Here is a 20,288-nt window from a genome sequence, read left to right as displayed (position 1 = left end):
AACGGAAGGAAGGAAGAAAGAATAAATGAAGAGGAGAGTTTTGTAAGTTTTGTTGGTATGATTTTGAGTTTATAGTCTATAGAAATTCACCACACACCAAACAAACTGACACATAATTATGCCTAATCGTTCGGATGTTAATATTTTACCGTCGGTTTAAACTGTATTTAAGACGTGTTCAAGACGAAGACGTCATCAAAATCTCCTACCACTTCACCAAAACCACCTAACTCAAGTTTCATCTTCCAACTAGTGCATGCATCCCTGCCATATATAAACTTGCTTTAAACCGTTTTAATACTGACAATATTTTAAATATAAACAAGTTGACGACAATTTAATAAATTTAAGTTTTTAGCAAATATGGTTGGCCTCAAAAAGAAAACGACGTACGTAAGTTCAACTTTGCTAAAACATAAATTTATTAAATTGTTGTCAACTTGTTTATATTTAAAATATTCAGTATTTTTATCAATAAAATATTTTCAGTATTAAACGATGTCGTTATTATTTTAAGGTTTTGGAGTTTCTTTTTCATTAAATCGGTATAATTCAAGATGACGCCAACGAGTGAATAAATATTTCCCTCCTACTTCTTGATCTTTCTTCATTTGGGGAAAGAAAACAAGATGAAGAGAAGAACAATTAGCAAACGTTATTCATAAACAAAAGATATAAATTATTGCCGAGGTTAAGAGTATTTCAAATATCGACCAGAAAATGAATTCATGTAACCTATTGCCTATTGGTGACCTACATATCTAACCAATTCATACGGTATTATTGTGGGCGGCTATAGTTACAAATTCATAACTATCTGTATACAGAAAGTTGGATTTACTATTGAACCATTTTGACCAGGATTTGTTACTTGTGTATCAGTGTTGCTGTCGTGTTATAACCGGCGATAAAAGAACAGAAATTCATTTATGAAATTATATAATTTCTCAGTTGAACAAAATGGTCATTTTGATGGCAAAGAAAAAATGAACAAAAGACAAAACAACGAGGCTTCTTGAATTTTCTTTTCAAGAATCAGTTTTAATGAACATTGTTGCAACTCTTGCAAAGATACAAAAAAGAGAGATCTATCGTTTAAAACGTAAACATCATATATACGTGGATATATACGTGGATATATTACATTTTATAGTAATCTACTATTGTTTTCTCAAAAAAAAAAGTATTATCTTATTATATACAGTTTAGTTCTTTAAAATTGCTAATTAACATAATCACAATATATGTCATAAATTTTGTAAGATTGTGACATGTGTTAAAAATAAGATAGAGTTCGCTTTTATTTAGGATTTAAAAGATATTTAGAAAAAGAAAATTATTATTACAAAATATTTTTTTATGGTTCTTTTGAAGATTTCAAAAAAAGTATTACTATTACATAGTCTTTACAGTTATATATTGTTAAAATTATTGAATAGTAGTTTTTTAAAAAAATCTTAAACAAAAAAATAATTGTAAAAAGTGATTTGAAAGTAACTTTTCTTTAAAAAGGTATTATAATAAATAAGAAATTATTTAATAGAAATCATAAAACTAACTATAAAATAAGTATTATTCTTTTTTTCGGGAAATTGCCACAAATACCACATTCATAGTACCACCTTTAATATTTATACTAATCATTTTTACTCTCACTTTTAATGAAGAAAAAACACTTATACCCCTACGGTTAAATAATATAGACTTAGGGTTTAGAGGTGAGGGGTGGGGTAGGTCTTTAGAATGTGAAATTTAGGATTCTAATAAATATATAAATAAAGACTTAAAAATATAAAAAAATATTTAAAAAATAGTTTCAAACATAATTTTCAATTTTCAAAAAAAAATTTTAAAAAAAAATTAAAAACAAATTCGAAAAAAATAAAAAAAAATTTATAGAAAAGCTCAAATTTGAAAAAATATAATTCGAAAACATAAAAAAGAATTCTTTTTTATTTCTTTTTTTTATTTTTTTATTTAAATAATGATTTATTATATATATAAATAGCAAGGGTATAAGAGTCTTTTGCCACTTAATGAAGAATATAAAATATGAAAATTGATACCATGAAAATGGTAAACATAAAATTTCCCTTTTTAATGCCTAAACGAAAGAAAATGGTAAAAGTACTCCTATTATTTTATTGTAAATAATTAACTTTCTTTTTTAATAGATGATTGTATCTTGAGAAATTATAAACCAAAAATAGCTACAAATATTTCACTTTTATATTAATTAGGTTTAAACTTCCTAATATTATTTTCACAAAACAAAATATTTGCAAGAAAAATATCACTTGTGTATTTTCTTTTAATTTCTTGATACAACTTATCTTTTTATTATCCTTATTACATCTTGTGATGCTAACATATTTTTTTTAATTATGATGTTGTTGTCGTACATGATTATGTGTGAATATCATGAATATGTGTTTATGTATATAAGACAAAATATATAATAAATTAAACAGAAATTTTTATTAAAATAAATCAGTTGTATAAATATCTTTAAAAACGAATTATAGTATCGTACAAATATAAGAAATTATTTAATAAAAATATTAAAGAAAAATTAAATAAGTAAGTTTCATTTTTTGAAAGTCTAAATAAAATAAAATTGTAAAAGTAATATTATTTTAATTATAAATAACTAACTTTCCTTTTTAATAGATAATGTTTTGTTTAAAAAGATATAAACTAAAAATAACTTCAAATATTTCACCCGATATGATTGTGATATGTGCCAATAAAAAAATTACATTTTTAATGTGTCAATAAAAACCTGCCACTGGAATTTTGTTTTTCCAAAATCCTAAATAATAGAGAATTGTAAAATAGTTTTTTTTTTTAATCTTAACCAAATATTTTTTAAAAATCCTGACAAAAGAGAAATGTAAAATTTTACTTAATAGTAATTTTCACTTTTGAAATTTAATGAAAAACATGATACTAAAAATGATTTAATTGACAAATAAAAATTGTTAAAATATTAGTAATATTGAAAAAACTGAATTATGAAAATAGCAACTTTTAAAATTAGTTAATATTAACTCGAACTAATTATTTGATAGTAATTTTATTTTCTAAATCCTAGACAAAATAAAATTTTAAAAGATTATGTAATATTAATATCCTTTTCTAAAATTCAAAAAACCTGTAAAAGAATATTTGATAGTTTTTTTTTATTTTAAATAATCATAAACAAAAGATATTTGAATCATATTTTTTAAGTCTTAACCAAAATAAAATTGTAAAAAGTTATTTGGTAATGTATTTTAAGAGAGAATTTGATGATGAATATAATACTAAAAATTAATTAATTAACAAAATAAGTGTAAAAATACTATTGATAAAAATTGTAAAAATAATAATTTAAAATTACTTAATAGTAACTTGAAACAATTATTTGATAATAATTTTTTTTCTGAAATTCTAAATAAAAGATAATGGTAAAAGGTTATATGATAGTAATTTTCATTTTCTAAAAACCTAAACACAAAATGTAAAAGAGTATTTGATTTTTTAAAAAAAATCTTAGCACTTTAAAAAAAAAAATTATTTAATAGTAATTTAAAAAACAAAATTGATGACAAGTATGATGTTAAAACTATTTAATTAACAAAAATCAGAAATTAAGATGTTGTCATGATTGGTATTTATATGTCTTGGTCATACAAAAATCAAACACATGTTTGATATATATTTTCATTGTTGGGGATAAGAAATAGATTATTATTATTGTCACGGTAAGTGATCTTTATACGCGTTTTTCAAAAACAAATCAAGCTTCATCGTCATCTTATTACCTTTTTGTTTTTTTTTATGTAATATTTTCTGCTTCAATTTTTAATTAAAATGTTATTATGGAAATAAATCATTAAGAAATAATGAATTAAGAAAATTATGAAACATCGATAAGTTTAGTGAAATATTAAATTAGTACATTAAAAGGTTTATAATGTTGTCATTGACTCGACTGGTCTTATTTAACTTTCAATTTTTCTTTTTCGTTCCAATTCTTACTTTGGGTTGGGTTCGGTTTTAATTTATAGGTACGAGTATTTTTTCTACCCCTAAGTATAAAATTAATAACAATTCACATATGCACAATGATTATATAATAAAAATATTCATTTGTAATTTTTGTGTAAATACGAGTTTTTAATTATAAAATAAGTCTCACAAAACATATGCAAAAACAATCCGAAAAGTACAATAAAATTATTTGTTATTTTTATTTTCTTTAATAAGTTAAAACATAAAAAAAACTCGTTGCAACGCACAGACTCGTATCTAGTTGTTCAAATAAACTTTCATCTCATTATCTTTGGGTTATAGGAAAACCCAACAACCATCTCATAAAATTAGTTGTATCTCACTTGACCAACTTCTCAAAACCCTTGTGGCACAAGAAAACTAAAACCCTACAATGCTATCTTTTCTCAAATTTATATATCTCTTTCAAGTCCCACCCAATTTCTCCCACTCCTTACCTCTCACTAACATTTTAACATTTTCTGAAAAAAAAAAGTTTAGCAAAAGGGTCTCTAGAGAACAGGAGAAGTATGAAACTCCTCCTTGTGATATGTATCGTCCATGCCATCTTTATTCCCTGCTTCTCTTTTGATGTATCAGGAATGGATCTTCCTTTAACCCTAGATTATTACAAGTCTACTTGCCCGACGGTATTTGATGTCATCAGAAAAGAAATGGAATGCATAGTGAAGGAAGATCCAAGAAATGCAGCCATAATTATTCGTTTACACTTCCACGACTGCTTTGTCCAAGTAAGTACATAACACACCTTAATTGAGACATAAGAAAGCTTCCAGCCTCTTGCTATCCTCATTCATTCAATCTAATTGGGACACAAGAGTTTTGTTAGACTATTGATGAAACAAAGACAAGAGTCTAGCTGAAAGTTTAACTAAAAGCGGTTGATTTATTTTAGGGATAGTAGTTACTTAAGGGTTCATCTTGTATTGCAGGGATGCGATGGATCTGTGTTACTAGACGAAACAGAGTCATTGAAGGGAGAGAAGAAAGCTTCTCCCAACATAAACTCACTGAAAGGATACAAAATCATAGACAGGATCAAGAACATAATCGAATCCGAATGTCCTGGAGTTGTTTCGTGCGCCGATCTTCTCACAATTTCTGCTAGAGATGCTACAATCCTGGTACATATTAGTCACTAGTCATGGGTGGTTATAACAACCAACATGTATATTTTATATATGAGTTAAGAAATTGAAACAACATGTTTACTTTTGGCTTGATTAAAGGTTGGTGGGCCTTACTGGGACGTTCCTGTGGGGAGAAAAGATTCAAAGACAGCAAGCTACGCGCTTGCCACAACGAATCTTCCAACTCCTGACGAGGGTTTAATCAGCATCATCGCTAAATTCTACTATCAGGGTCTCTCTGTTGAAGACATGGTCGCTCTTATCGGTAAGATCACTTCTCTAAACTAAACTAAACCGGGAAGTGATTTCAGTATTGTGATAGACCGGAATATGATATTATTGAACCAAAAAAAGAAAAAATATATTATCAACCGATATAAACTCATAAAATTTGGCCAACTCTTTTATTTTATTTTTATTTTATAATTTGAAAAACTCTATGTAAGTAGGAGCTCACACGATAGGGATGGCACAATGTCGGAACTTCCGGTCGCGGATCTATGGAGATTTTAGGGTAACGACAGCACTAAACCCCGTATCAGCGACGTATCTGGCGAGACTCCAAGAGATTTGTCCCGAGAGCAGCGGAGAAGGTGATAGAAACGTGACGGCCATGGACAATGTGACGCCGAATCTCTTTGACAACTCCATCTACCACACGCTCTTGAGAGGAGAAGGGTTGCTGAGTTCTGACCAGGCGATGTACACGAGCATGTTCGGTATACAGACACGGCGGATAGTGAGCAAGTACGCGGAAAATCCGGTGGCTTTCTTCGAGCAATTCTCCAAGTCGATGGTAAAGATGGGGAACATTTTGAACTCCAAGAGCTTGGTCGATGGAGAAGTTCGAAGAAACTGCAGATTCGTTAATACATGAAAACATCCATTTAACAAAACTATTTTCTCTGTGTTAAAAAACCGCAAGGCCGTGTTAAACAGTAATTGGTACGGTTTGAACAAGAATACGGTTTGAACAAGAAAACTAATTGGTACGGTTTGAACAAGAAAACGTAGCAGTAACAACGGTATTTTACGAGGAAATTATTTCCTCGTAAATTTACATAAGCTTTACAACGCAATTACGACGCGACATGACTTCGTCGTAAACTCGATGGTAATTTACGACGAAATGTATTCGTCGTAAAGTTAATGTAAGTTTACGACGAAAGTACGTGGAATGCAAAATAGTTGTAAACGTTACATCGACATTACAACGAATCATGTTACCGTTACATAAAGGTGAAAACGTGTATTGAAAGTGCTTTAACTTACCTAAGTTCGTTGTAAACGCGTTGTAAATTTTCCATGTAAAATCCATGTAAAACTTACCATATTTCTCTATATATATGTCATTTCCCACAACTCTCTTCCTCACAACACACAACTCTCTTCCTCACAACACACAACTCTCTTCTTCTCGAACCACCAATTACTATTTCGAAGATAACGATAACGAACATGAGTCATTCGTCTGTCTGCCAATTCAGTAGAGCGATAAGGAGAAAATGGAGGGAAGTGAAGTTGGTTTATACTTGAGTGAAACCTCCGACCATCGTCAAAGGTTCCTCTCAAGTACAAACCAGCTGCACTTCCGTCCACTTTCTCCTTGTCGTTCCACTGAATTGGCAGACAGACGAACGACACAGGTTCCTTATCGTTGTTTTAGAAATAGTAATTGGTGGGGTAACAACGCAATTACGACGAAACCAAATTTCGTCGTAAACGCCATGTAATATTACGACGTAAGTACGTCGAAAATGAAATTTTACATCGATATTACAACGAATCATGTTACCGTTATATTTAGGTGAAAAACTTATCGAGTTTCGTTGTAAAGTCGTTGTAAAAAAACTATGTAAAATCCATGTAAACTTTCCCTTGTAAAATCGTTGTTATATTTCAACTACCCAACTCGAAAATTTCTCTATATATATGTCATTTCCCACAACTCTCTTCCTCACAACACACAACTCTCTTCCTCACAAGACACAAACGGAAAAAAAAAAAAATTTAAAAAAAATAGTAGAAAAAATGGTCGGTGGCGGTAGTATTTACGAGTTACGAAGTTGGATGTATTTGCACAAAGATTCCGACGGGAGAGTGACGAATGCATTTCTGAACGGGCTAGAGACATTCATGCACCAGGCGGGCTGTACACCGATCACGCAGGAAAGCGGTAAGATGTTCTGCCCCTGTTCAAAATGCAAAAATTCGAAATTTGCACGTAGTGAAACTGTATGGAATCATTTAGTAAACAGAGGATTTACACCACAGTATTACATTTGGTATCAACATGGAGAGGGTTATGGGGGAAATGAAGCTAGTAGTAGTAATGCTAATTTTGAGGATGCTCATCATAATGAAGAACCGAATCATGTGCATAATGAATATAATTATCATCAAGAGGAGCAGATGGTAGATCATGATAGGGTTCAAGATATGATTAGTGATGCATTTTTAGAAACAACTACAACAATAGCAGATGGAACTGGAAATGTAGAAGAACCTAATTTGGATGCAAAAAGATTTTATGAAATGCTAGATGCTGCAAATCAACCAATCTACACTGGTTGTAGAGAAGGTCTCTCTAAATTGTCTCTAGCAGCTAGGATGATGAATATTAAAACGGATCATAATTTACCTGAGAATTGCATGGATGCATGGGCGGAGTTGTTTAAAGAGTATTTGCCAGAAGACAACGTGTCTGCTGAATCTTATTATGAGATTCAGAAATTGGTTTATAGTCTTGGGTTACCCTCGGAGATGATTGATGTTTGCATCGACAACTGCATGATCTACTGGAAGGAAGATGACAAGTTAGAAGAGTGTCGATTCTGCAAAAAACCACGATTCAAACCGCAAGGCCGTGGGAGGAATAGGGTACCGTACCAAAGGATGTGGTACCTACCAATTACAGACAGATTGAAAAGATTATATCAATCTGAGAGGACTGCTGCGTCGATGAGGTGGCATGCCGAACATGTCCAGAGAGATGGTGAGGTTGCACATCCATCAGACGCAAGAGCGTGGAAACATTTCAACAAGGTACACGGAGATTTTGCTACAAATATTCGGAATGTCTATCTTGGGTTATGCACCGATGGATTTAGTCCATTTGGAATGTCTGGTAGACAATATTCTTTGTGGTCAGTCATTCTTACGCCGTATAATTTACCGCCGGATATGTGCATGGAACAAGAATTTCTATTTTTGACCATATTAATCCCAGGGCCGAAGCATCCAAAACGGTCTCTTGATGTTTTTCTTCAACCGTTGATAGAAGAGCTAAAGCAATTGTGGTCAGAAGGGGTGAGGACGTACGATTGTTCCTTGAAAACCAATTTTACGATGCGAGCAGTTCTGATGTGGACGATAAGTGATTTCCCTGCTTATGGGATGTTGTCTGGCTGGACAACACATGGAAGATTATCTTGTCCGTATTGTCTTGGATCCACGGATGCTTTTCAACTGAAGAATGGTAGGAAGAGTTGTTGGTTTGATTGTCATCGTCGGTTTCTTCCACTTGCCCATCCGTACAGAAGAAACAAGACATTGTTTCGACACAAAAAAATTGTCAGAGACAGTCCTCCTCCATATCTCACCGGCCAGCAGATCGAAGCGGACATTGATTATTACGGAGCTCAGGAAACAGTTAAGGTTGGAGGAAATTGGCATGTTCCTGGAAATATGCCTGATGGGTATGGTGTATCTCACAATTGGCATAAGAAGAGTATATTTTGGGAGCTACCGTATTGGAAGGATCTTCTCTTACGCCACAATCTGGATGTCATGCATATCGAGAAGAACTGGTTCACAGGTAATATATCTCATACTATTATATTAATTAAGTAAGTGTTTAAGAATATATATATGTTTTTTGCAGGTTGATTATGACGATCCTTATTATCCCGTATGGTTTCATGAATTGGTTCAAGGTCCAGTTGCAAAGGTCACCACATCACCTATGTATTTCACACGAGGATTTACCTTTCACACATACGAGTATGGGAGACATCGGGCAACGAGTAACTACGGAATATGTGTGAAAGGTGAAACAGACTTTTACGGGATATTGCAGGAGATTATTGAAGTGGAATTTCCGGGGTTATTGAAGCTAAAATGCGTCCTCTTCAAATGTGAATGGTTCGATCCTGTTGTGAACCGAGGGATTCGGTATAACAAATTTGGTGTTGTGGATGTCAATTTTGGGAGAAGATACAACAAATTTGAGCCTTTCATTTTAGCTTCACAAGCCGAGCAAGTTAGCTTCCTTCCTTATCCTCGGCTTCGAACTTCCGGGATAAACTGGGTAACTGCTATCAAAGTTACACCTCGTGGACGCATTGTCGTTGGAGAAGAACCGCCCTTGCAAGAAGAAGACGCTATCACTGAAGTTGAGGTACCAGAACAACCAACTGATGAAATCCTTTTGATCGACCCGCAAAACTTTCAATATGAAGATATTCCCGAAGATGCGACAGATGAAGCACGTGAAGACGAGTTCGAGAGAAGCGACGATGATGATTGTAATGATAGTGATGAGAACGAAAACGATTTAGAGTGATGTAATATATGTATCAAATGTTGGATTTCTCTATTGTAATATTTTCTAAAAGAAAGAGTAAGAAGTAGTATGATATAAGATATGATGTTAGATGATATGTCACTTTGGGGTTTAGGGATTTCATTCTCGGTGTTTAGGGTTAAGCGTCGTAATTTCGTCGTAAATGAAAAAACGCGGGCCTGGTAATTTCGTCGTAACTCGAAAAACACGGGCCTGGTAATTTCGTCGTAAATTAAAAAACACGGGCCTGGTAAATTCGTCGTAAATGGAAAAACGCGGGCCTGGTAATTTCGTCGTAAATTTACGTCGATTTTACGACGAATCCTAATCTATATAAGGGGACGCCGAGAGCGAGGCTGCCTCGCTCATTCCTCCCAAATTCCTTTGCTCTCTCTAAGGTAAACTCTCTCTTCTCTCTCTCTTTTTTTTTTTTTTAAATTAGTTTAGGTGATTAGTTAGGTAACGGAATTAGTTTAGGTGATTAGTTAGGTAATTAGTTTAGGTGATTAGTTAGGTAACGGAATAATATTTTTATTATGTCGTAACTGATAAAATTTATTTTAATTTTTTTTAGATGGCTCCTAGAAGAAAATCCAGAGCACCTAGTTATAGAGATTTGTTTGGCGACGATGGTTCCGGTACATCTTCTTCCGGTCCATCGTCTTCTGGTCCATCATCCTCCACCGCAGTTCCAGACTCTCAGCCTTCTCAGAGAGTTGCTTGGAGTCCTCCTCCACCGCAGATGCCTCCACCGCAAATGCCTCCACCGCATATGCCTCCACCTCCTCCTCCAGCGGCTGCACCTGAGCCTGTCCCAGAAGGTGCAGTTCATCCGGATTTGCGTGTGCCTTCATATGCCCCATTCGCGAGATATACGGTAGAGGATTTGCTTGCCCAGCCCGGACGAGAGGGTTTGGATGTTCTAGACCCCGATAGACCCCGAGGAACTTATTGGTAAGTTATTAATTTTTATTACATAAAAATTTAAAATATTTTTATTTTCTAACGGTTAAATTGTTTTCCTTTCAGGTTTGGGGCTAATAACCGTGTTGGCCGGAGCGTTTCGAAAACGATTAAGGGTTACTACGACGGGGCATATCCGAACTGGAGCAAGACTCCAAATCACGTTAAGATCACGTGGTTTAAAATGTTTGCGGTAAGATTTTTAAATTTAATTAAATTTTAACTTTTAAATATGTATATATTTTTTAAATATTATTATTAATTGTAATTTTTTCAAATTTTTTGTGTTTCAGCAAAAGTGGCATTGGTCTTTGGGAATCACCGAGATGGTGAAGGCGGAATTCGTTGCAAAAGCAAAGATCCGCCTCTGCAACACAGTCTCCGATTGGAAGGACAAGTGGGAGCTCGACGGGTATGAGGGAAAGCCCACTGAGCTCACGACGGATGTGTGGGATGGCCTCATCGCCTATTGGAAGCACCCGTCTTCGATCAAAAAGGCCAATTCGTGCTCGGCTTCTCGAAGAACGAAGGATAAAGATGGTAATTTGCCCATGCTTCATAGAACCGGCCAAAAACCACATGCAGGCATCCGTCTAGACGTTGTAAGTTTTGTTTTTAAATATTTATTTTAAAATATTCAATTAATATAACTTTTAATATTTTTTTTTTGTAGTTGGAGAAGACGGGAGTCTTACCATCTCTGTCTGACCTATTCAAGATGACTCACGCCACATCCGACGGAGTTTTTGTGGATCCTGCATCAGAGAAACTCGCTCAAGCAGTGGCTACTCGGATTGAAGAACGGGAGACGCAACTAACTCAGGAGTCTCCCGATGGATTACCCGTCACATTGTCCACCGAAGAAGCCGACCGAATCTTCGAAGAGGTAGTACAACTAAAATTTTTTTTTTCATTATTTTTAATAACTATATTAATATATGTTTTAATTTTATAGCTGGCTCCTAGAAAGAAGGGCCGAATAGTCGGTATAGGCTCCGTTAACCAAGTTGCAAGGGCAACTTCGTCATACACTTCGAGACGGGATGAAGAGACTTCTCAGATGAAAGCTCGAATGGATAGCCAGCAGGTTCGTTTAGACTCTCTTGAGGATTTGCTAGACGTGATGGCCGTGGGAAACCCGGTTATGCAGAGAATGTTGAGTCAGAGACGAGCCGCTCTTGGGTTGCCAGTACGAGATCCCCAAGAGTCCGATCCAACCCGTCAACAGCCGAGCAACCCCACCGACTACTTCGATGATATGTAGTTTTTTTAATATTTTCGGTTTGTATTATGAATTTAAATATTATGACTTTTAAATGCTTTTTTATAAATGTTTTTTATTTTCATATTTCGTTTTAAAATTAAAATTATTTAAAATTCAGAATTTTAAATAAATTCAAATTTATATATATATATATTTGAGGTTAAAAATAATATTCAAAATATATTATAAAACGAAACGTCGATGTAGGCTCGACGTAAACATTTACAACTGATTACCGTCGAAAATAATTACGAGTCTTTTACATCGAAGATTTTACGTGGTCTTTACATCGAAATGTTACGTGGAGTTTACATCGAAATATTTACGAGGGTGTTACAACGAAAATGTTTACGTGTGCTTTACATCGAATCCATTACGTGGAGTTTACCACGAAATTTTACGTGTCGTTTACGACGAATCTCTGCCCTGCGCTTTACGAGGAATATATTTCGTCGTAAACTTAACAAGTCATTTACGACGAAATGTCGGTTACGACGGGCGTTTTACGACGAAACGTGTTTCGCGGTTCATTCGTCGTAACACCCCGTTTACGACGAAGTTACAACGTATATTGCCCTCGTAAAAAATATGTTTTCTTGTAGTGGACAGCTTTAGGGAGAGCGCCACATATAGTTTTACTGCAACAACTGCAACATCACAACAATACTCTCCAGATAATGTTCAAAAGAAAAAAGAATAAAAACAATACTCTCCAGAGAAAGAGATCTGTGAACAGACATTGAGTACATGGATGGATATAAGCGCTCTAAATAAAAGAGGAGAACATTAAAAAAATTGAGAATGATGAAGATTTGCCTTTCCTTTCAGATGTTGAAGCTATGGTTTATAAACTCTAAAAAAATCTGTGAAAATTATTCTGTTCTTGGTTGAATTTTACTAAAAATGTGTTTATTTCTTTTAAACAATCAAATTCTTGACATGGACCTTAAATCCGTTGGTCAAGACCGGTACGAGTTGGAAGGTAACTTAGAAGAAAGCAGGTGCGTGCTGCCCTTTCAAGTATATCATAATCTATAATTCAACCAAGAAAAGACAATAACTTTGTTAGTTGTATGTATTTTTTAATTACATACTGAATTTTGATCCGCATTTTCAAAGCCTAAATTTTTTATTTATTTAGAATTGTATTAAAATTTTAGATCTTGAATTTTTTTGTTGCCCACAACATATATTTATTTAAGTTTAAATTTAAAGTCTAGAAACTGTTTTTTTTTTATATAAATGTTATACTCCAATTGTATTATAACCGCAAAGTTAAAATCTTTGATCATAAATTTGTGAGTAAAAGCTGAAATTTTGTTTAACGGTGATAAATATTTAGCTTTTAGTTTTAGGCTTGTAAAGAGTAAATTTCTATAGAAATAATAAAAATATTTTATTTATAGTTCTCTAAGGTTCTAATTAAAAGTGAATCACAGTCAAAACCTTTCTGACGCGATTTCCAATGCATTCTGTGTGGCGAGTTCCTGGATGTGTTTCCGGCAAGAATACGACGGCGGCAGCAGCTGACGAACCACCAGATCCTCCCCTTGTTCCTCCAGACCCTCCTAACCCTTCATCCCCACTCTCCCCTCAACACTTTCCAACCTTATCTGAAGCAAAAACTACCCCCAAATCCTCAACAAAATACAGATTTGGCTCTACTTCTAGATCTGTAATTGCCCCATCTTCAGAGTTCAAAGGAGCTCAACCCTCTTCAACTGGAGCTTCAAAAGCTCGCACTATTGTTCCTCCTTCTACTGAGGCAACAACCAAAGCCCCCCCGGTCACTGTAGTTTCAGCCCCACCAACTGATTTGACTGTATCCTCTGATGAACAAAACCATGGCCAAGCTCTAAAAATAACCCCCCCAAAAGATTCTTCTCCACTCCAAACAAACAAATCCCTTTCCTTTCCCCCAAAACTAAACCCTATCCCCTCTATTCAGAATCAAACCCGGAAAGACCCCACAAAAACCCTACCTGTAGGAGCCCCTAAACCTCTAACTGGTCAATCTGCATCTTTTCAAACCCAACCTCCTCCACCAACCTTGGTCGAGCGTATCAGACTATCTGAGGACAAAACTCTGAAACGGCTTGCTCCAGTCACCTTTGCTCCTTCGGGGAGGCCTAGAGTCCTCATCCCTGATTCAGTTTTCAAAAAAGGAGCTGAGTTACATAAGGATTTTATCATTTGCTACTTTAATGGTAGAGCTCCTCCATTCAATCAGATTCAAAGCGTTTTCAACCATATGTGGGGTAAAGGAAAGCGTTTGGAAATTCATAACAATCCGCTCAACCATTCAGCAATTGTTAGAATACAGAGTGAGTACCTGCGACAGAAGATTTTGGAGAAAAACATTTGGTATGTGGGAGACTCAATGTTTCACACTGCTCAGTGGTCTTCAGTTCACTCAAAAACCACTCCACAGCTAAAGGCGATAAAGATATGGGCTCACCTTACGGGAGTTCCACTTGATCTACGACATGATGAAGGTCTGAGCTTAGTGGCAGGTTTGGTCGGTGAGCCTAAGGAAACGGATGACTTTACTAAGAACCTAGTAAGCCTTACACTGTCCCATGTAAAGGTTGAAGTCGACTTAACCCAACCGTTACCTTCAGTTGTTGAATTTGAAAGAGAAGATGGAGAAGTAGTTGAAGTATCAGTTCATTACCCATGGGTTCCTCCAACTTGTTCGCACTGCCATGAGCTTGGCCATATAGTCAAAAACTGTCTTCTCTACCTCCCTCCTCAAGAGGACTCTGATGCTGCAAAGAAAAAGAAAATGGCAAATCAGGAAAGCGTAAAGCAAAACAAGAAGTTCAGACCAGTTACTCAGTCTAAGGTTGTACCTCAACAGCCTAAGGCTAAGTTAACTAGTGTGCCTGAGCCTTCCTTTTCTACCAGCTCAGAAAAAGAAACAAATGATGAAGTTCCTCCACCACTGCCCCCTCATCCCTTAACCAACCCCCCAACTATCTACCACCCTACCATTAATACCTCCCTCACTCCAATTAAAGCCACCCAACAACCACTCTTAAACCCATTTCCTAACCCACTAAATGCCACCTCTCTCAACCCTTTCCTTACACCACAACAGAACCCAAGGCCTTCCCTAAAAAGATCTCGATCATCACCTACCCTCTCTCCACCCCTATCCTCCAATCCAAACCCTTTTGTCCAATTCACAGCTCTTTTAAACACTTCCCAACAAAACCCTTCTGATCAAAACCCTCCCCCATCTTCTCTCACTATCGTCCAAACAAATAAAAACCCATGTACTCCCATATCTCCTTCACCTTCCTCTCCCACCCTGACGCTCTCTAACTCTTTTGTTGCTAGTGGTTTCTCCAATCTTGTGGAGGATCCTCCCCACCTTTTTTAATGAGTGTTAAACTCTTTTTTTGGAATGTCCGTGGACTAAATCTCCCGGATAAGCATAGACCTTTTGTCTCTTGGCTTAATACTAACAAGCCACTTTTTGGTGCTATTCTTGAAACACATATCAAACAACCTTCTTTGAGCCCTATTATTTCTACCCTTTGCCCCAACTGGAACTTCACCTCTAATCATGCTTCAGACCCTGATGGTCGTATCATCCTAATCTGGAGAAGCACTCTCACTGTCCAACTAATCTCTCAGAGCAGGCAATGTATTACATGCCACATCTCCTTTCCTAACCAAAGACCAGTCTACTACTCAGCGGTATATGCATCAAACCTTAGCTCGGAGAGGGTTGACTTATGGACAGAACTCATTCACCTCAACTCAACTCTTAACTTGGAGAACAACTGCTGGATCGTAGGGGGAGATCTAAACCAAATTCTTCACCCAATGGAGCACTCTGATCCTGATGTGGTTGTTCCTGACTATCTCATGTACCAACTCCGTGACTGTTTCACTCAGATGGGGCTCTTTGATCTTCGATACATTGGTCCCTCCCATACTTGGACGAACTCTCAACCCTCTGGCCCTATCTCAAAGAAACTTGATAGACTGATGGTTAACAATACTTGTGTAGCCTATTTTCCTCATGCCCTAGCTTCCTACCTACCGCCCCTATTCTCCGACCACACCCCCTGTGTCCTAGACCTAGCCTTTAACCTACCCTCAGCTGGAACCAAGCCTTACAAATTCCAAAACTACCTCACAAAGCACCCTGGTTTTGCTCAACTGCTGCATGACTCTTGGATTCAAACTGGAAACACATGTCAAACTCTAGCTCAGCTGTGTTGGAAGCTAAAACTAATCAAGAGTGATCTGAAAATTTTAAATAAAGAAAACTATTCTCAAATTCAGCAGAGAGTGAGTGAGACTAACGGTTTGTTGCAACTTGCGCAGGTACAAGCTTTGCAGAACCCGAGCCCTACAACATTCCAAGAAGAAAGAGACCTGCACCAAAAGTGGAACTTTTTGCGAGAAATTGAGGAGATGTTCTTCAGGCAGAAGTCGAGAATAAACTGGTTAAGAGAGGGAGATTTAAACACCACTTACTTCTACAGGATTTGTCAGACAAGGGCTTCCTATAATGCTATAAGAGCATTTCTCACTGATGCGGGCAGATGGATAACAGACCCCCAAGAAATGAGTACTCATGCTATAAGCCACTTTCAAGCAGTCCTTGGTCATCAATCGCCTACTCTCTTCACACCTCCACATTGGTTCCATGACCTTTCTTCATACTCGTTCCCCTCACACCTGAGCCAAATCATGATAACAATTCCGTCTAGTGAGGAGATCAGGTCGATGTTCTTTAAGCTGAATCCTAATAAAGCCCCCGGCCCGGATGGACTAACCTCAGCGTTCTTCAAGTCATCGTGGGAGATCATAGGAGTGGAGGTTATAGCTGCTGTAAAAAACTTCTTCGCCACCAACTTTCTCCCAGCTACAGCAAACGCAACGATACTCTCCTTGGTGCCAAAATTCCCTGGAGCATCAAAGATAAGTGATTTTAGACTCATCTCCTGCCTCAATACAGTGTATAAAGTCGTGTCTAGACTACTTGTCAAGAGACTCAAGCCTCTACTGCCCACGCTTATCTTGCCAAGCCAAACGGCTTTTGTGAATGGTCGACTGTTGGTTGAGAACACAACTCTAGCTGGTGAACTTGTAAATGGATATCATAAAAACAAGGGAGCTAAAAAGATCACCATAAAAGTAGACATAGCTAAGGCTTTCGATACACTCTCTTGGGACTTCTTGTTCTCATGCCTTGAAGGACTTCAATTCCCAGCAAAGTTCATCAGACAGCTCAAGGCTTGTGTATGTACATCAAGCTTCATGGTTGGTTACAATGGATCGGTGCATGGATTTTTTAAAGGAAAAAGAGGCCTCCGGCAGGGTGATTCACTCTCCCCTTACCTATTCGTTATCGCGATGAACTGTCTCTCTCATATGCTGAACGATGCTGCGCGCCAGAATAGATTCAGATACCACACCAACTGCTCTCCCACAAAACTCACTCATCTATCGTTTGCTGACGATCTTCTCATCTTCATAGACGGCTCCATCAACTCTGTGCAGCAAGTCCTGCAAGTGTTAAAAGAGTTTGAAAAAAGGTCTGTTTTGGCGGTGAGTATGCAAAAGACTAGCTTCTATGCTTCAGGAATGACTGTGGAGGAAACAGACCTCATTCAAGCCTCCACTGGGATGAGTCTTGGCTCTCTTCCTGTTCGTTATCTGGGTGTCCCATTGAATTCCAAGAAGCTGTCTCTTGTCAACTGTGAGCCATTGATCCATCAAATCAAAACTCGGTTCTCCTCTTGGTCGGTAAAGTCACTCTCTTTCTCTGGGAGGTTACTTCTTATAAAAACTGTCATTGCAGGAATAACAACTTTCTGGTGCTCGGCATTTGTCCTTCCGAAGGCATGTATCAACCGCATCAATTCTTTGTGTAGTATATTCCTGTGGAAAGGAAACATAGAAGGTCACCATTCAGCTCGCGTCTCTTGGGAAACTGTGGTCTTGACAAAAAGACAAGGAGGTCTTGGAGTCAAGGACTTACTTACTTGGAATAGAGCGTGCACCTTGCGTCTCTTATGGCTCCTCTTCTTTCGACCAGAGTCCGTATGGGTGCAGTGGTTCAAAGAGGTGATACTCAAAGGCTCTGTGCATAACTACTGGTCAACGTCACCGAAGCAATCTTACTCGTGGCTGGTAAATAAGTTGTTGAAGCTTAAGACAGTGGTCTTTCCCTTGATCAAGCTACGGCTAGAGAATGGAGAAACAGCAAGATTCTGGACTGATAATTGGACTCCTTTTGGAGATCTCCACACTTTCTTATCGGGGTATAATTCGAGACTGGGGATTCACCAGCAAGCCACAGTCTCATCATTATACTCTGAGGGATCATGGCAACTCCCGCCTGCAAGATCAGAGGCTCAACTTCAACTGTATGCGTATCTAACGACAGTGCAGTTGACAGAGAATCAAGACTACTATGAATGGGAAGTCAATGCTCAGGTACTAAAACGCTATAAAACAGGAGTTCTGTACGATTACCTCACTGAACCGAAACCAGATGTGGCTTGGCATAAGGCGATATGGATCTCTAGAGCTATTCCTCGTCACAGCTTCCATGCCTGGCTTGTAATTCAGAACAGACTACCGACAAGAGACAGACTGATCAGCTGGGGGCTCCAAACTGTGGATCGTTGTCTTCTCTGCAATTTGAATCCAGAATCTAGGGATCATCTTTTCCTTTCTTGCAATTACAGTACTGACTTGTGGAATATTATAGCTACGAGACTGCAGATAAGGTTTGTCACGACGTGGCAAGACACACTGGATCAGATGCTGTCGCTTCCATCACCAGTTTATCAGAGAAACCTCACTCTTCAAGCTTGGCAATCGACTCTTTACTGGCTATGGGCGGAGCGTAATGCACGTCTTCATTCAAACACCTTCAGGTCAGTGGACCAGCTCTTCAAATTGATAGACAGGCAGCTTAGGAATAAGCTCCAAAGCTTTAGAGAAGAAAACCCAGCTCGATCGTCGTTCATGATGCAGAGCTGGTTACGTTTCTCGTGATCACCGTCTCCTTCCTTCTCTCCCCACACATACCAACTCTTCCCCGTCACTACCTCATGGGCTTCTATGGGTTTATCACACTAAGGAAATTGGGCCAACTTGTTTGTTATGTGTTTTAAGATTAAGCAGAAACTAGAGCTTAAGAGCTTTTGTAAAACTTTTTATTTTTAATTTAAATTAAGCAAGCAGTTTACAAAAAAAAAAAAAAAAGTTCTAATTAACCTGTGTTAATAAACGGGATCATAATTTAAAACAAAATTTTGTGCCAAAATGCGAGAATTTATTTCATGAAAATTCATTATTGAAAGAGATAAATTAGAACTGATTTTATATATTTAATAGATTATGTTATTAGATAATTTTTTAAACTGTGCCAAAATGCAAGATCATAATATTTTTTTAAAAGTCATTTCAACATGTACCAAAACATGATATCAGAATATTTTTATTTAAGCGTTTGATAAAATAGTAAATATTTTTATTTCATCAAATATACAAAATATAGAATATTTGAATCTCGTCAAGATAAAAAAAATTGTATATTTTTCTCTAAAACAATCGTTAGTTTTAGCCTTTCTAGCGATTGACTTAAACCTCTTCAGCTTTTTTCAAGGACGAAAATCTAAATCATTTTCTTAGTAATTAAAAGCCACAATAATCTGAAATTTCAATATATCTATGTTTCCCATGCTCTTGTTTGCGTGTTTCTGAACAAGATTAGAATAATAATTTTGGTCTTATACATATATATACTAATAGCTATATGAACTTCATGTCGATAGTTAGTATCTGTATTTAGATGACTCGAAACCACTGGTTCAACTGATTTTAAACCACTTTCATTGGTAAGTTAATTCAATTTCCTATGTTGTGCCAAAATATGAGATTCATACGTGATTGTGAAGGCCTTCAATGAGTAAATTTCTTAAACGTAGCTTCTATATTCTGCATATAAACTCCCTCAGCCTATTTTATATCTTCTTTTGCTTGTGTATCTCTTGTTTGTCCTCCATTCCAAGTCCCTAATCTTTCATAACTCCAAGAATACCTAAAATGACTAAAATTTATCCTAATTCATGAAATGCAATCTAAGACTAACATATATAACAATGCAATTGAAAATGCACATATACAATCTCATTCTCTACAAAAGTTTCGGAAAAATCCACTTTCCAAGAAAATCTATTTCGAAGAAATACTTACGCGGAAAAAAAGAGGTTTCGCATATGCTCCAACCCTTACGCCAAGACATCATGGACCTTCTTGTAGACATTCAATTAAA

At 36.3% G+C, this 20,288-nt stretch overlaps 2 protein-coding genes across 2 annotated transcripts in view; both read left to right on the top strand.

Moving 5' to 3' along the window:
* The window catches only part of LOC103852532, a 32,883-nt gene extending 13,667 nt beyond the window's left edge, over positions 1–19,216 (top strand). The window contains exons 5-6 of the mRNA XM_033285807.1: positions 13,417–14,822; positions 16,319–19,216. Coding sequence (XP_033141698.1) covers positions 13,443–14,822; positions 16,319–19,006 — 4,068 coding nt within the window. The 5' untranslated portion in view covers positions 13,417–13,442 and the 3' untranslated portion in view covers positions 19,007–19,216. The remainder of the gene's footprint in view (positions 1–13,416; positions 14,823–16,318) is intronic.
* On the top strand, positions 1,948–6,104 carry LOC103852534 (peroxidase 11). Its single transcript, XM_009129428.3, has 4 exons — positions 1,948–4,787; positions 4,989–5,180; positions 5,286–5,451; positions 5,636–6,104. The coding sequence occupies exons 1-4, from the start codon at positions 4,566–4,568 to the stop codon at positions 6,061–6,063; spliced, it is 1,008 nt and encodes a 335-aa protein (XP_009127676.2). The 5' UTR covers positions 1,948–4,565; the 3' UTR covers positions 6,064–6,104.
* Positions 19,217–20,288: the final 1,072 nt, after the last annotated feature.

Source organism: Brassica rapa, chromosome A02, assembly GCF_000309985.2.
Source record: "Brassica rapa cultivar Chiifu-401-42 chromosome A02, CAAS_Brap_v3.01, whole genome shotgun sequence".
NCBI lineage: Eukaryota > Viridiplantae > Streptophyta > Magnoliopsida > Brassicales > Brassicaceae > Brassica > Brassica rapa.
The sequence above is the reverse complement of the archived record's forward strand: the minus strand, read 5'-3'. Positions and strand labels throughout refer to the sequence as shown.

Bases quoted from the DNA above. Each gene is read 5' to 3' on its own strand.
- LOC103852534 (XM_009129428.3), top strand. From the start codon at position 4,566: ATGAAACTCCTCCTTGTGATATGTATCGTCCATGCCATCTTTATTCCC. The intron at 4,788-4,988 runs GTAAGTACATAA...CTTGTATTGCAG, and splicing joins TCCACGACTGCTTTGTCCAA to GGATGCGATGGATCTGTGTT. The intron at 5,181-5,285 runs GTACATATTAGT...GCTTGATTAAAG, and splicing joins CTAGAGATGCTACAATCCTG to GTTGGTGGGCCTTACTGGGA.